Raw genomic sequence first — 14,907 nt, 5'->3', positions numbered from 1 at the left:
TTGTCTCTCTTGTTGTGATGTGTGTTTTGACCTATATTAATATTGTATTTATTATTATTATTCAATCCCAGGCCCCGTCCCCGCAGGGGCCTTTTGGTAGGCAGTCATTGTAAATAAGAATTTGTTCTTAACTGACTTGCCTAGTTAAATAAAGGTTAAATAAAAAATAAAGAAAAAGAAAAATAATCGCATGCCCATGACATCAACCTCTCAGTTGATGCGCTGAGGTAGGTATATGACGACTGATATAGCGGGCTGGGGGAACTTAACGACGAAACGGAAGTCCCCCGTGAGCGTCTTGATGGAATGTAGTGGGTTGGCTAGCTTGATAGCAAATTAGCTGTAAAGTCGACGAATTGCCCTGTCAAACATTGAAGATATATCGAGTGGTCTTTAAATATTTATCCAACGATGCCAGGTAGCTACGTTTTTGTTGCGCTACTGGCTGCTGTGCATTCCAGATACAATTTGACCTGAATCGTGTGTGCATGTCACGCTGTTAGCCTTCGAGCTAAGTTTGATTTAGCTTGTTTCTACCACTACCAGCTAGCTACCTGCTAACAGTTTTATAGCTAGCTATAAAGACAATCCAAGGTAGTAAGAAGGCTATGCTAGTTCCAGGTGACGTAACATTCAGTCTGTACATCAAAAACAGCTTGCTAGCCAAGATTGATCCAATATGCGTGTTTTTATATATTTCAAGTTAGTTAGCAAGCTCGCTAGCCAAGTAGCTTTCTTGCTCGCTAGTAACGTTAGTATGCCAAAGCCTTTTTCATAGGGTGATTGCACGATGTGTTAGTTATCTAGTGAATGCTGACTTAAATAACTCGTTTAATCAATGACTTGATGGCTATAGTAAATTTAGTCGAAACTACAACCTTTTTTTTTTATCACAAATTATTTTCAGGCTGCTTAAGTTGGCTATCTAGTTAGCTAGTCCGTGCTAGTTTTCTGAGTTCGCTAGCTACGTAGTTAGCTAACATTGTTTACCAACTAGTAAGCTAGCTACTGTAACTAGCTCACTAGCAAACTGCCAATACTCAAAATAGGATTTGTGTTGCAATGAACGGTAATGTTAGCTGTAACTAACGTTACTCCAGTTAGCTAATTGTCTGGCTGGCTTGTTGCAGCTGTGACACGCAGGTAGGCCTCACTCCATGTGGGGTTTGTCATCACTTTTTTTTCTCGTGACATGTGCATCCTTCAATGCTGACGATACAGGTAACGCGTTAGCTAGGTATTGTTGAGTTATAACGGTAGGAACTGGCTAGCTAGTAATTGTCTCCACGTCAGCTGTAAGCGCAGCCACTGACTCGCTACTCTTGGTCTACTTTAACTAGTATGACACTAGCAAGTAGTAAGTAAAATAATGAAGTATGGACTTTATTTGCGTTTTGGCAATATACATTTGTTCATGTGTGGGTAGATAACGGTTTAACTTTCTACTCTTATGTTTTAGCTACGTTTTTTGACCGTAGTGTTTATTAAACACGTAATTTATTCAGTTTACCCAAGCTGAGCTTTACGCTCAATTTGAAAGCCATTTGCCTCATTTTAAAGTGGGTTGCCATTTATGCATGTGTGAAATCGTTAACCCTACAGAGCCTGCGGAGATGAACAGTCCTGAGATGGCGAAAACACCAGGCGGCAGCAGTGCCCCCGGGAAAGAGAACGTGGCCAACGGGCACAAGGAGGGAGAGGTGGGCAACAACAACAACCCCTTCGCTGACTACATGTGGATGGAGAACGAGGAGGATTACAACAGACAGGTCAGTGATTTTTAGGACCACTCTTTATGTACATACACATGTACGTATGCACACAGGTGCACACACAGACATACTGACTCGGTGATAGACAGAGGGACACCCACACAGATGTACAGACCACACACACACTAAAAGGTGAGGAATGTTGCCCTGGATAGATATTGCCTGGCATTGTACACAGATCTAGGATCAGGTTACTCTACTCTCAGGATCAAGGGGCATGTTCACTCTTCCTTGCAGGTTTTCTCAAGCTCTGTTAAGTTAGATGGGGAGCGGCAGCCAAAGAGTTACATTTTTCCCATCAGACCACAGAATTGTTTGCCTTGTGCTCTGTCTTTCACATGCCTTTTTGCAAACTCCAGCCATGCTGTCATGTGCCACTCTCCCATAAAGCCCAACTTGGTGAAGTGCTGTAGAGACTGTTGTGCTTCTGGCAGGTTCTCCCTTCTTGCCCGGTTGTTCAGTTTGGTCGAACGGCCAGCTCTAGGCAGAGTCTGGGTAGTTCCATATTCCCTTCCCCAGATATATGCCTCATCACAATTTTATCTTGGAGATCTACGGACAGTTCCTTGGACTTCATGCTATAGTTTCTACTCTGACATGCACTGTCATGACATAGACTGACCAGGTGAAAGCTATGATCCCTTATTGATTTAACTTGTTAATTCCCCTTCAATAAGTGTAGATGAAGGGGAGGAGACGGCTTAAATAAGGGGTTTTGAAGTTTGAGACTATTGAGACAGATTGTTTATGTGTGCCATTCAGAGTAGTGTTATATACCAGTACCACGGTACCAAAACGTCATGATACTTATGACACCAACATTTTTAGAATACCGTATGACTGTTTCATATGATAATACCACATTTTTCGGCCCGACTGATCTAAAGAACCAACTGGCACCTGTCAGTTTTCTTAATAATTTCAGTAGTAAAAAAAATATAACTCAGCAAAAATAAGACACGTCCCTTTTTCAGGACAATATCTTTCAAAGATAATTTGTAAAAATCCAAATAACTTCACAGATCTTCATTGTAAAGGGTTTAAACACTGTTTCCCATGCTTGTTCAATGAACCATAAAAAAATTATGAACATGCACCTGTGGAACGGTCGTTAATACACTAACAGCTTACAGACGGTGGGTAATTAAGGTCACAGTTATGAAAACTTAGGACACTAAAGAGGCTTTTCTACTGACTCTGAAAAAATCGGCCAAAAGAAAGATGCCCAGGGTCCCTGCTCATCTGCGTGGACGTGCCTTAGGCATGCTGCAAGGAGGCATGAGGACTGCAGATGTGGCCAGGGCAATAAATTGCAATGTCCGTACTGTGAGACACCTAAGACAGCGTTACAGGGAGACAGGACGAACAGCTGATTGTCTTCGCAGTGGCAGACCACGTGTAACAACACCTGCACAGGATCGGTACATCTGAACATCACACCTGCAGGACAGGTACAGGATAGCAACAACTGCCTTAGTTACACCAGGAACGCACAATCCCCCCAATCAGTGCTCAGACTGTCCGCAACAGGCTGAGAGAGGCTGGACTGAGGGCTTGTAGGCCTGTTGTAAGGCAGGTCCTCACCAGACATCACCAGCAACAACGTTGCCTATGGGTACAAACCCACCATTGCTGGACCAGACAGGACTGGCAAAAAGTGCTCTTCACTGACAAGTCGCTGTTTTGTCTCACCAGGGGTGACAGTCAGTTTTGCGTTTATCGTCGAAGGATTGAGCATTGCACCGAGGCCTGTACTCTGGAGCGGGATTGATTTGGAGGTGGAGGGTCCATCATGGTCTGGGGCGGTGTGTCACAGCATTATCGGACCTAGCTTGTTGTCATTGCAGACAATCTCAACGCTGTGCGTTACAGGGAAGACATCCTCCCTCATGTGGTACCCTTCCTGCAGGCTCATCCTGACATGACCCTCCAGCATGATAATGCCACCAGCTACACTGCTTGTTCTGTGCATGATTTCCTGTAAGACAGGAATGTCAGTGTTCTGCCTTGGCCAGCGAAGAGCCCGGATCTCAATCCCATTGAGCACGTCTGGGACCTGTTTAACCGGAGGGTGAGGGCTAGGGCCATTCCCCCCCCAGAAATGTCTGGGAACTTGCAGGTGCCTTGGTGGAAGAGTGGGGTAACATCTCACAGCAAGAACTGGCAAATCTGGTGCAGTCCATGAGGAGGAGATGCACTGCCGTACTTAATGCAGCTGGTGGCCACACCAGATAGTGACTGTTGATTTTGACCCCCCTTTGTTCTGGGACACATTATTCAATTTCTGTTAGTCACATGTCTGTGGAACTTGTTCAGTTTTTGTCGAATCTTATGTTCATACAAATATTTACACATGTTAAGGTTGCTGAAAATAACCGCAGTTGACAGTGAGAGGACAGTTTTCTTTTTTTGCTGAGTTTTTATCTCAAATAGTTTATTGTATTCGCCGGTCCTTATATGCGGCGGGTCCGATAATGTTCATATCAGCTCTGATCAACAAGCCGCATGGCCCACATCCCCTTCCAGCCGTCACTCACCTGCTTCTCTTCGTCCGCTCTTCCTGCACATCTATTTTTTTCCGTCCATTTTTAAAATATAAATTAGCAGGCGATCAGGGATGTAGACGCTTATCAGTCTTCTGTTACATTGGAGCAGCCCGCAGAGTGAGCAAAGTTGATACATTGTCTCTTCATCCCTGGTGTAACCAGCAGCATAGGCCAATCTGAGTAGGCTTTGCAAGTTGTCACTCAGCAGTGCCAGAGGGGGAAAACGGATTTCTGACAGTCATGCTTCCAGCTTTAAAGCAAAGAAAAGGCTAGTCTCTATCTCAAATGGTGTAAAATTAAGTAGAACCCATATTACGTTGGAGCATTGTGGTCCACATGGGCCTGCATACCTGTGGAACACTTTGGACACCTTGTAAAGCCCCTGCCCAGGCAAATGAATGCTGTTCTTAATGTTTTGTACACTCCCCTCGAACCTGGGCTGCCCTCCAGTGCTTTGAGAAGGAGGCAAGGATAGAGGACATGAGGAAAGACATTAAGAAATAATAATCTACTGCTGATTGTAATCCAGCCCTATTCTTCCCCTATTGTGTGGTCATCCCAGGTGGAGGAGGAGCTTCTGGAACAGGAGTTCTTAGAACGCTGTTTCCAGGAAATGCTGGAAGAGGAGGATCAGGATTGGTTCATCCCCGCCAGAGACCTTGCCCCTGGGGTGGGGCAGATTCAGCAACAGCTCAACGGGCTATCTGTCTCCAATGGCAACGCAGATGAACTCGCGGTAAGTCCTGTCAGAATGTTTGTCCGTCAGAATGTGTCACAATCTGTCTCTCTACACGAGCAGCATGTCTGAGCGTCGTCGACCAAAACGTCACTATATTTATAGGGCCAGTTTCCCAGACACAAAGTTGAATCCTGAACTAAAAAGCATGTTCGACGGAGATTCTTTATTCAGTCCAGGACAAGGATTCATATTTTGTCCCTTAGAGTTAACCTGAAAGTTAAAAGCCTGAAAAGTATTAGCTGTGGAGCGTTATCCACATTCAGTACCTAGATACCGTAGGTAGCCCATCTTCTCCAGCGTTATCCACATTCAGTACCTATATACCGTAGGTAGCCCATCTTCTCCAGCGTTATCCACATTCAGTACCTAGATACCGTAGGTAGCCCATCTTCTCCAGCGTTATCCACATTCAGTACCTAGATACCGTAGGTAGCCCATCTTCTCCAGCGTTATCCACATTCAGTACCTATATACCGTAGGTAGCCCATCTTCTCCAGTTGTTTGAGCACACACGATACCGCTCCTACTCTTTGGCCCAGTTTCCCCAAAAAATATTAAGCCTAGTCCTAGACTAAAGACCATGCTGAAAGGAAATTCTCCATTAAAATAGGTTTTTAGTCTGGGACTAGGGTTAATCTGGCGGAGAACCGACCATCAGCTGGAGAAACTATCCTGTGGTGCGTGTTACAATCCGAACCGTCTCCTCTTGTCTGTTTTTAATGTTGAGGGCCTGTTATTTTGACCTGTTCATACAGGTCTGGGTCCTTTTTTGTATGCTCCTATACTAAATCTCTCCTCTCTTTTTACAGCGCAAGAGCAGCTTGAACCCAGAGGCGAAGGAGTTTGTTCCGGGAATGAAATACTAGGGTCCTCCCGCCAGTAGGGGGAACCCTCATAAAGACTCTTTGTGACTGCTGGCTTCCCAGCAGACACCCTTGCACTCGCCTGCTTTTGGGCTGTGTGGGGTACATGGGGTGGGGTTGGAGGGTGGGCTGGGGTATACTCTTCAATAAGCTTTTGGTCGCATTCCTCTGCTCAGACGTTGCATGCATCAACCTATGGTTACGTGCCAAGTCATCTACTGTGCCGTCGGGCACCAGATTGCTATGACATGTGGTTAGGGTTATAAATAAAATACCTATTCAGGAGTTGTAAGATCTGGAATGCGTCAGCACCGTCTGAGTAGGGGAACGCAACCTTTTATTTCCGTTTTGTTCCTATGTGGTTAACTAGGCAAGGGGCAGTGATGGGAGAAGGGTGGGCAGGGGCCATATCAGTATAAAATAATCCTATTGGACAGAATGGGAGGGGCCATCAGTATAAGATGTTCTTATTGGACAGACGGCAGAACTGGAGGTCAGATCTGCGTAGAAAGTTTGGTGTTTATTTTTGTTCTTTCTCCTCAATCTCAAGTGCAGCCGTGTGAGTCTGTCGTCATGGTGATCGTGGCTGGAGATTTGTCTCTCCCCTGATCATTGTTGCAGTTTCCTTTTTTTGTCTTTTCTCTTTTCTGGGTGTTTTTCTTTTCCTCGGAGGCTGGTTTTAGGGTAGGTAGTGTGTAGGGCGAAGTAGGCTTGGCGAAAGATGGACAGACTGCAGTGTACAGAAGGATTGGATGAGATTTGGCTGCGGGGGCGTAGCTGACCTGCGAGGGATTTCCATGGCAACAATTTCCTTTTTTCGTTTGGTTGATATGTAAAAACTTGAGTTGAAATCCTGTCACAGTGTGCGACTTGCATTAACAAACGAGGACAAAGTATGATGGAATAAAGATCAGGTACCCTCTGGGACTTTGGTGTCTTGTTCATTGTTTTATATACAGGTTTGATTCTGTTATTACATGTCCAGTAACCTGTCATTACCGTAGCTAAAGGACCCCTCAAAAGATCACGCTGTGGGTTTGATAATGTCGACACAAAGTATCTTTGAATTGTCAAAATACATTTCAAATGTTTTTTTATTAACCTTTGTCAGGTTGAACATCGAATAGAGACTATGCAGGTCTAATCCTGAAGATGGTTTAGGTCAGTTGTCTCTGTCTGTACGCAGGGCTGGTCTTGGGTCTGGACAGGCCAGGGTAGTTCTGCAGCAAAACCAGAGGAACAACATAATGAATTGTATTGTCTTTCCTCCTTTTGCTCAACTGTCTCTGTAAATTATTGAAGTTATCAGTTGTTCATTGTTGGGCTGGGTTTATACTGCAAGTGTAACCTGATCCCAGATCCGTTTGTCATCTGGTCAACACCAGTGCTGTCATTGTGAAGCCAAACGTGGTATGACGGTGAGGTTGCATGATGGTACAAAAAGACTGGCACTCGCACTACACCAAACCCCTATTCACATCGATGGGAATGCAGTGGAGAAGCTGAACAGCTTGAAGTTCACTGACAATCTGAAATAGTCCAACCACACAGTGTGGTGAAGGCGCACCAGTGCCTCTTCAAACTCTTAAGAGTCTGAAGAAATTTGGCTTGGCCCCTAAGACCATCACAAACTTTTGCAGATGTACAATTGAGAGCATCCAGTCGGGCTGTATCACCGTCTGGTACGGCAACTGCTCCGCCCACAACCGCAGGGATCTCCTGGGGGGGGGGGGGGGGTCTGCCCAATGCATCACCGGTACACTGCCAGCTCCAGGACACCTTCAGCACCCAATGTCACAGGAAGACCAACAAAAATCAAGGACATCAACCACCTGAGCCACAGCCTGTTCACCCCGCTAAGGTGAGGTCACTACAGGTGCATCAAAGCTGGGCCCGAGAGACTGAACAACAACTTCTAAGGCCATCAGACTGTTAAATGGCCATCACTAGCCGGCTACACCCCGGTTACTCAACCCTGCACCACCCCGGTTACTCAACCCTGCACCTTAGAGGCTGCTGCTCTATATACACAGACATGGAATCAATGGTCACTTTAATAATGTTTACATACTGTTTTACTCATTTCATATGTATATACACTATTTTAGTCATTGCCACTCCAACATTGCTCACCCTAATTTCTTAATTCCATTATTTTACTTTAAGATTTGTGTGTGTTGTGAATTGCTGGATACTACTGCCCTGTTGGAGCTAGGAAAGCAAGCATTTTGCTACACCCGCGATAACATAAATATGTGTATGTGACCAATACGATTTGAAATGTAAACGTTAATGGGGTAGGGACGTCCCGTGGATTCCGGATAGCAAGGGCCCATGTAAATCTCAATCTCTGTGCAGAGCCCTCTGTGCACCACGAGGTGAAAGTCACAGCCTCTACAGAGTGTCTAGTGTGGTGGTGTGTAAGTGCAGCCTTATGTTTACTCTAATAGGGAGCCTTGAAACTGGGTCTTTGTCACAACATTATTTTCAAAGTGCACCATAAGGCCCTGGTCAAAAGTAGTGCACTACGAAGAGAATATGGTTCCGTTTGGGATATTACCTTCTTAGTGAAGTGCCTCTGATACTCCGAGCAGATGTGTCCTCGGGTCTGGTCTGCGGTGTGGGCACCAGGCTGGTACTCGGCGGTGCAGGGCTCCTTCAGGCCGCTAGGGGGCTTCCTCTGCCCAGGGACGTAGCGATCAGGGCCCTGGTACCGGTCCTGGTACTCTGACACCCAGGCCCTCCTGGATGGATGGTGAAGCATATTAAAGTCTGTCATAATTCGGCCCTAACCTAGCTATGTTTTTTTAGGGGGTAGATAATCTAGCTATGTTTTTTTAGGGGGTAGATAACCTAGCTATGTTTTTTTAGGGGGTAGATAATATAGCTATGTTTTTTTAGGGGGTAGATAATATAGCTATGTTTTTTTATGGGGTAGATAACCTAGCTATGTTTTTTTAGGGGGTAGATAATATAGCTATGTTTTTTTAGGGGGTAGATAATATAGCTATGTTTTTTTATGGGGTAGATAATCTAGCTATGTTTTTTTAGGGGGTAGATAATCTAGCTATGTTTTTTTAGGGGGTAGATAATCTAGCTATGTTTTTTTAGGGGGTAGATAATCTAGCTATGTTTTTTTAGGGGGTAGATAACCTAGCTATGTTTTTTTAGGGGGTAGATAATATAGCTATGTTTTTTTAGGGGGTAGATAATATAGCTATGTTTTTTTATGGGGTAGATAATCTAGCTATGTTTTTTTAGGGGGTAGATAATCTAGCTATGTTTTTTTAGGGGGTAGATAATCTAGCTATGTTTTTTTAGGGGGTAGATAATCTAGCTATGTTTTTTTAGGGGGTAGATAATATAGCTATGTTTTTTTAGGGGGTAGATAATATAGCTATGTTTTTTTAGGGGGTAGATAATATAGCTATGTTTTTTTAGGGGGTAGATAATCTAGCTATGTTTTTTTAGGGGGTAGATAATCTAGCTGTTTTTTTAGGGGGTAGATAATCTCGCTATGTTTGCAGATCTGAAGGTCTGGGGGACAGGTATAAGCAGTAGCGGTGGAGCTGTTAAAACTCCACAATACTCCCCAACTGGGTTTATTGTGACATCACTTTTACCTCTGGCTATTACAGACGCCAGACTATCTGATGGACATAACCTCTGCAGCACCACTTGACTGTTAATGGGTTGCTGGGTGAAGGGGATTGCTATGAATCACTGTATGTGTGAATCACTATGTAATCTGCTTTGTAGTAGTCTGCAGTTATTATCTATCGCGGTGAACAGATTGCAGGAGCTTGAGACAGATGCAAAGAAAACTGGCATGGTGTGGAACAAGCTGGAGGAGACTGTCCGCAACAGAGTGAGAAGGAAGGAATGGCCTGTGCACCATGGCTTTAGGCAAGTAAGTATGAACAGATACTATCCTTTCAATCCGTGTCGGTATGTGGATGTGATCTACTGTACCAGTTGAGTGTGGCTTCAGGCAGGATGCACTGCGGGCCTCTCAGTGTGGACGGGTTGTCCCAGTGTGTGTAACTCTGGCTGTAGGTGGTCACACCGTTGAATGGCAGCCCTACACACACATGTGGATGAGAGTTATCATGAATAATCCCATATACAGCTTCATATTGCACCTACGTCACAAGTTTAACATGTTATTGCCAATGAGGTTTGGCCAACAGGCTCTCAACAAAGTAGGTGGCTCGGCCCGTATTAAAGTGTCTCAGAGTAGGGAGTGCTGATCTAGGAACAGGGTGGATGGTGGTAGCTCGGCCCGTATTAAAGCATCTCAGAGTAGGGAGTGCTGATCTAGGATCAGGGTGGATGGTGGTAGCTCGGCCCGTATTAAAGCGTCTCAGAGTAGGGAGTGCTGATCTAGGATCAGGGTGGATGTTGGTAGCTCGGCCTGTATTAAAGTGTCACAGAGTAGGGAGTGCTGATCTAGGATCAGGGTGGATGGTGGTAGCTCGGCCCGTATTAAAGTGTCTCAGAGTAGGGAGTGCTGATCTAGGATCAGGGTGGATGGTGGTAGCTCGGCCCGTATTAAAGCGTCTCAGAGTAGGGAGTGCTGATCTAGGATCAGGGTGGATGGTGTTGAGTATTATGTTTCCCCCTACTGGGTGGCTATGGGACCTACCTAGGTGCCTGCAGGTTGTACATCCCACATGGCACCCTATTCGCAATATAGTGCACTACTTTTGACCAAAGCCATATTCCCTATATAGTGCCTATAGGGTTCTGGTCAAAAGTAGTGCACTATATATACATTAGTGTTCTATTTGGGACATAAGGCTGGCGAAAGAAAGCCTACCTAGGTGCATGAGGTTAGACTGGGTGACTATGGGTATAGAACAGTGTTTAATATATTGTTATGTCTCTATAGGACCTACCTAGGTGCATGAGGTTAGACTGGGTGGCTATGGGTATAGAACAGTGTTTAATATATTGTTATGTCTCTATAGGACCTACCTAGGTGCATGAGGTTAGACTGGGTGGCTATGCGCTGGTTGATCTGGCCTTCCAGCCTAGATGAGTGGGTCATGTCCTGACGGAACTGCTCCGCCCTTAACCGCTCCACCTGCAGCGGGAGCTCCCCATCACTTCCTGTGACAACAGGAACAGGTAGTACACGCACATATGTTATTGGTGCTGGTCTATCATCTTGCACTAAAGGAAACAAAAGCGGATAAACTGTGGAGTTATAAGGCCATTCAAAGCCTCAAATAAAAACATGTTGTCAATACAAAATGAACAGGGTATTCCCTCTCTCACCTTCTCCACTGCCGATGTGAGGCAGCTCCACCATGTCCTTGGGTGTCGTTGTGACCCCCAGTGCCGGGTCCCCTGTTGCATGTGTCCATGCCTCTTTCCTGGCAGGGCGGGACGGGAGGGAGTTATGGACTGAGGTTGAGGAGAGAGAGGGAGAGACCGACCTTCGTTCCCCAGAGTCGGAGCTCGAACGCTGTGGTGGTATCTGGCTCTGCCCCTTCTCTGGAGGAGCTGTCCTTTCCACTTGGATCTTACTGAAACTCTCACTGTCCAACGTAGCTGCCCTCACTGTTCTCCCCTTCTGTAGAGAGACACAGAGAGAGAGGGGAGATGGAGAGAAGAGAGACAGAGAGAGGATGAGAGAGAGGGGAGATGGAGAGAAGAGAGACAGAGAGAGAGGAGAGAGAGGGGAGATGGAGAGAAGAGATAGAGAGAGAGGATGAGAGAGAGGGGAGATGGAGAGAAGAGACACAGAGAGAGGGGATGAGAGAGAGGGGAGAGGGAGAGAAGAGAGACAGGGAGGGGTGAGAGAGAGACAGAGAAGAGAGACAGAGAGAGAGGATGAGAGAGGGAGAGACAGAGAGAGAGGATGAGAGAGAGGGGAGATGGAGAGAAGAGAGACAGAGAGAGAGGAGAGAGAGGGGAGATGGAGAGAAGAGAGAGAGGATGAGAGAGAGGAGATGGAGAGAAGAGAGACTGAGAGAGAGGGGAGATGGAGAGACAGAGAGAGGGTGAGAGGTGGAGAGAGAGGGGAGACGGAGAGAAGAGAGACAGAGAGAGAGGATGAGAGAGAGGGGAGAGAAGAGAGACAGAGAGAGGGGATGAGAGAGGGGAGAGAAGAGAGACTGAGAGAGAGGGGAGAGAAGAGAGACAGAGAGGGGTGAGAGAGAGGGAGAGAAGAGAGACAGAGAGGGGTGAGAGAGAGGGAGAGAAGAGAGACAGAGAGAGAGGATGAGAGAGGGGAGAGGGAGAGAAGAGAGACAGAGAGAGAGGGGAGAGAAGAGAGACAGAGGGGATGAGAGAGAGGGGGAGAAGAGAGACACAGAGAGAGAGGATGAGAGAGAGGGGAGATGGAGAGAAGAGACAGAGAGAGGTGGAGAGAGAGAGGGGAGAGAGCGAGGATGAGAGAGAGGGGAGAGGGAGAGACAGAGAGAGGGTGAGAGGTGGAGAGAGGTTGAGAGAGACAGAGAGGGAGGGAAGAGAGGGTGAGAGGTGGAGAGAGGAGGGGAGAGAGAGAGAGAGGTTTGAGACTGACTAAGATAAGATAATATCAATGCATCTACCATGAAATGCCCCTAAGGTATGCCAGTCAAGGGACAGGTAAGACAAGTAAGTTAGTTCTTGTGGCTGAGGGACTCACCTGAGTGAAGGCAAAGGCGGGGTTCTGTGGGCCGTTGGTAATGGTCTGGAAACACTGTCTGTAGTACTGAGCCCACATATCCGCCAACTGACAGACAGACAGACAGGCAGGCAGAAAGACAGACAGACACACAGATAGGAAGACAGGATAGACAGACAGGCAGGCCAAATCAGGGCAGTGTGAATGTGTACAGTTTGTACACTCTAAAAATTAAGAGTTCAACAAAGGTTCTTCTACGATCCTCAAAGTTCTTCAAAGAACCGTAGGGTTCTTGGCACTGAAAATTGCCCCCAAAATGTTCTTAGAAGAACCCCATAGCAGGTGGGGTTCATCGAGGAACCACCTTAGTTCTTGGGGGTTCTTGCCGGAACTTAACTGCCCAACTGAAAAATGTGGATTTGAATTTAAAAGGACAGCAGGTGCAGGCCCTTAACTTAAATGTAAAGATCTCCTCAATTTAAGTAAGGTTTGTCCCTTGTATCATCTAAATGTATATTGTTTGATGATGATACCATCTATCTTTTCATATTTATGCTAATCTTTCTAAAACAGAAAATGGACAATTGAATGGATATAAAACCAACAAAGAGGTAAGAATATGTTGAAGGCTATAAGAATATGTTGAAGGCTATAAGAATATGTTGAAGGCTCTAAGAATATGTTGAAGACTAGCTGTATTGGGTGCAGATGACTGAACTGCTCACTTTTGTGTCTGTGTCTGCAGGTTTACAGATGAGGAGGCATACAAAGGTATGTCAATTAGTATTGGTATGTTATGCAGATCACATGTACCATCCTCCTCCCTAACCTCTTCAATGAATATCCTATAGGCCTCTACATTATGGACAAGGTATGTGTATGAAAACCATTATCAAAACAGTTTTTTCATTCACATTCACCACAAAAACCAAGGTATGAATACTGTCGTGTGCATGTTTTGTTAATCATCTGTATAATTACTATTTGTTGGATTCACAGACTTCACCCTCCCTACACCTCTGTTGAATATAACAGGAAACCTGTTCGATCACCATGCACTGCAAAATCATTCTGGCTGTGGATACGGAGAACCTTAACAACGTAATTGAACATCAACAGGCCAGAGGATATACCCATGTGACTTGGAGCTCTGCTGGGAGTTTACCTCAGATTGAGATGAGTGAATTCTGCTTTGCCACTAAAATCATAATAAACACTGACAATTAAAACATTGTGTTATTGTCATGCTGATGATTAATAATACATTTTAAAAAATAGGGGGGGGGGGGTACACCAAAAGGTTCTTTGAGGATACTTTAAAAGGAGTTATTTGAAGAACCCTTTTAGAGGGTTCTTCAAAGAACTTGGGTTCCCCCACAGTTTCAATTTGAAGAATCCCTAAAGGATACTCCAGGAACCCTTTCCTTTTAGAGTGTATGGCATTAGTATACATGTGGAAAAGTGTTGGTGTGTGTGTGAGAGAGAGGGAGAGACAGAGCGAGTTAATTGTACCTTCTGGTGTGTGGTGCAAGACGGCTCTGCATGCAGCCTGAACAGCCTGAGGTGCCGATCACTGGGGGGCTTGTAGTCAGCCCCATAGGTGCTTTGCTGCCCCACTCTGGCCTGAGGGCCCCGAGACTGGAGGAGAGAAGAGTGGAGAGATGGATGAACCCTCACCTTTAACCAACCAAGAGCATCAGTGAAAATTATTCATTCTAGTAAGCATTATGAGACAATCTCATTAATGACCTATTATTTTTTATTTTTTTTATAATATGTTTATTATTTTACAATAAAAAATCAAATAAAAAAGACAGCAATACTAACAATGACATTCATTGCCTAGTGTTTATGTTATGAAAATGATCAAATATGGCAATGATAAACCCGTACTAGACATACCTGAATTTGCCTTAAAGAGTGCATTAAATTGCTCTTGTTCCCTGATATTTAAAATGGTCATTCGTCAAGGATAAATCGGGGTCAACCCTAGCAAAACTAAAACAGGCTACGTGAGACAGTGGCTAACTGTGTGTTGGAAAACCCATAATAGTATATGTTCCATAGAACGTTGGAACGTTTGAGTCAACATAATATACTTTTATCGATTCCTTAGTTACGCAGCGATATCCTAAATAGGGCGATGTCACAGCATTCCAAAATAATCTGAGTCTTCGTAGCCGTTCTAAAAACATTGGTCATAAATGAAAGAACAATGAACAATACAAACATCGTAATAAAATCAACCATGAATGGGCGGTTTCACTTCCTTCAGTCTTCACAATGCACGTCTTATTCACTGTATGGTTCTCTGTGTAGGCAATTGTTCATTGTATGACATCACAAGGGTTGGTCTTCGTCGATTCAGGTA

General features: G+C 45.1%; 2 protein-coding genes across 4 annotated transcripts; one reads left to right on the top strand and one right to left on the bottom strand.

Moving 5' to 3' along the window:
* The first annotated feature begins 257 nt into the window (after positions 1 to 257).
* Positions 258 to 6,847, top strand: LOC110534582 (polyadenylate-binding protein-interacting protein 2B). Of its 3 annotated transcripts, none has more exons than XM_021619493.2 (4): positions 258 to 418; positions 1,603 to 1,769; positions 4,881 to 5,054; positions 5,867 to 6,847. In XM_021619493.2, exons 1-4 carry the CDS (start codon positions 412 to 414, stop codon positions 5,921 to 5,923), a joined length of 405 nt encoding a protein of 134 aa, XP_021475168.1. In that variant the 5' UTR covers positions 258 to 411; the 3' UTR covers positions 5,924 to 6,847. The 3 variants fall into 3 exon arrangements, with proteins under 3 accessions (XP_021475168.1, XP_021475167.1, XP_036809785.1); XM_021619492.2 differs by lacking the exon at positions 258 to 418 and adding an exon at positions 594 to 621; XM_036953890.1 differs by lacking the exon at positions 258 to 418 and adding an exon at positions 1,327 to 1,357.
* A 151-nt stretch (positions 6,848 to 6,998) lies between these two features.
* On the bottom strand, positions 6,999 to 14,865 carry LOC118941381. Its single transcript, XM_036953871.1, has 8 exons — positions 14,439 to 14,865; positions 14,049 to 14,174; positions 12,558 to 12,644; positions 11,201 to 11,498; positions 10,898 to 11,032; positions 9,893 to 10,001; positions 8,481 to 8,664; positions 6,999 to 7,140 (listed from the first exon to the last, which is right to left on the bottom strand). The coding sequence occupies exons 1-8, from the start codon at positions 14,460 to 14,462 to the stop codon at positions 7,078 to 7,080; spliced, it is 1,026 nt and encodes a 341-aa protein (XP_036809766.1). The 5' UTR covers positions 14,463 to 14,865; the 3' UTR covers positions 6,999 to 7,077.
* Positions 14,866 to 14,907: the final 42 nt, after the last annotated feature.

The sequence above is a fragment of the Oncorhynchus mykiss genome, chromosome 19, assembly GCF_013265735.2.
Source record: "Oncorhynchus mykiss isolate Arlee chromosome 19, USDA_OmykA_1.1, whole genome shotgun sequence".
NCBI lineage: Eukaryota > Metazoa > Chordata > Actinopteri > Salmoniformes > Salmonidae > Oncorhynchus > Oncorhynchus mykiss.
The sequence above is the reverse complement of the archived record's forward strand: the minus strand, read 5'-3'. Positions and strand labels throughout refer to the sequence as shown.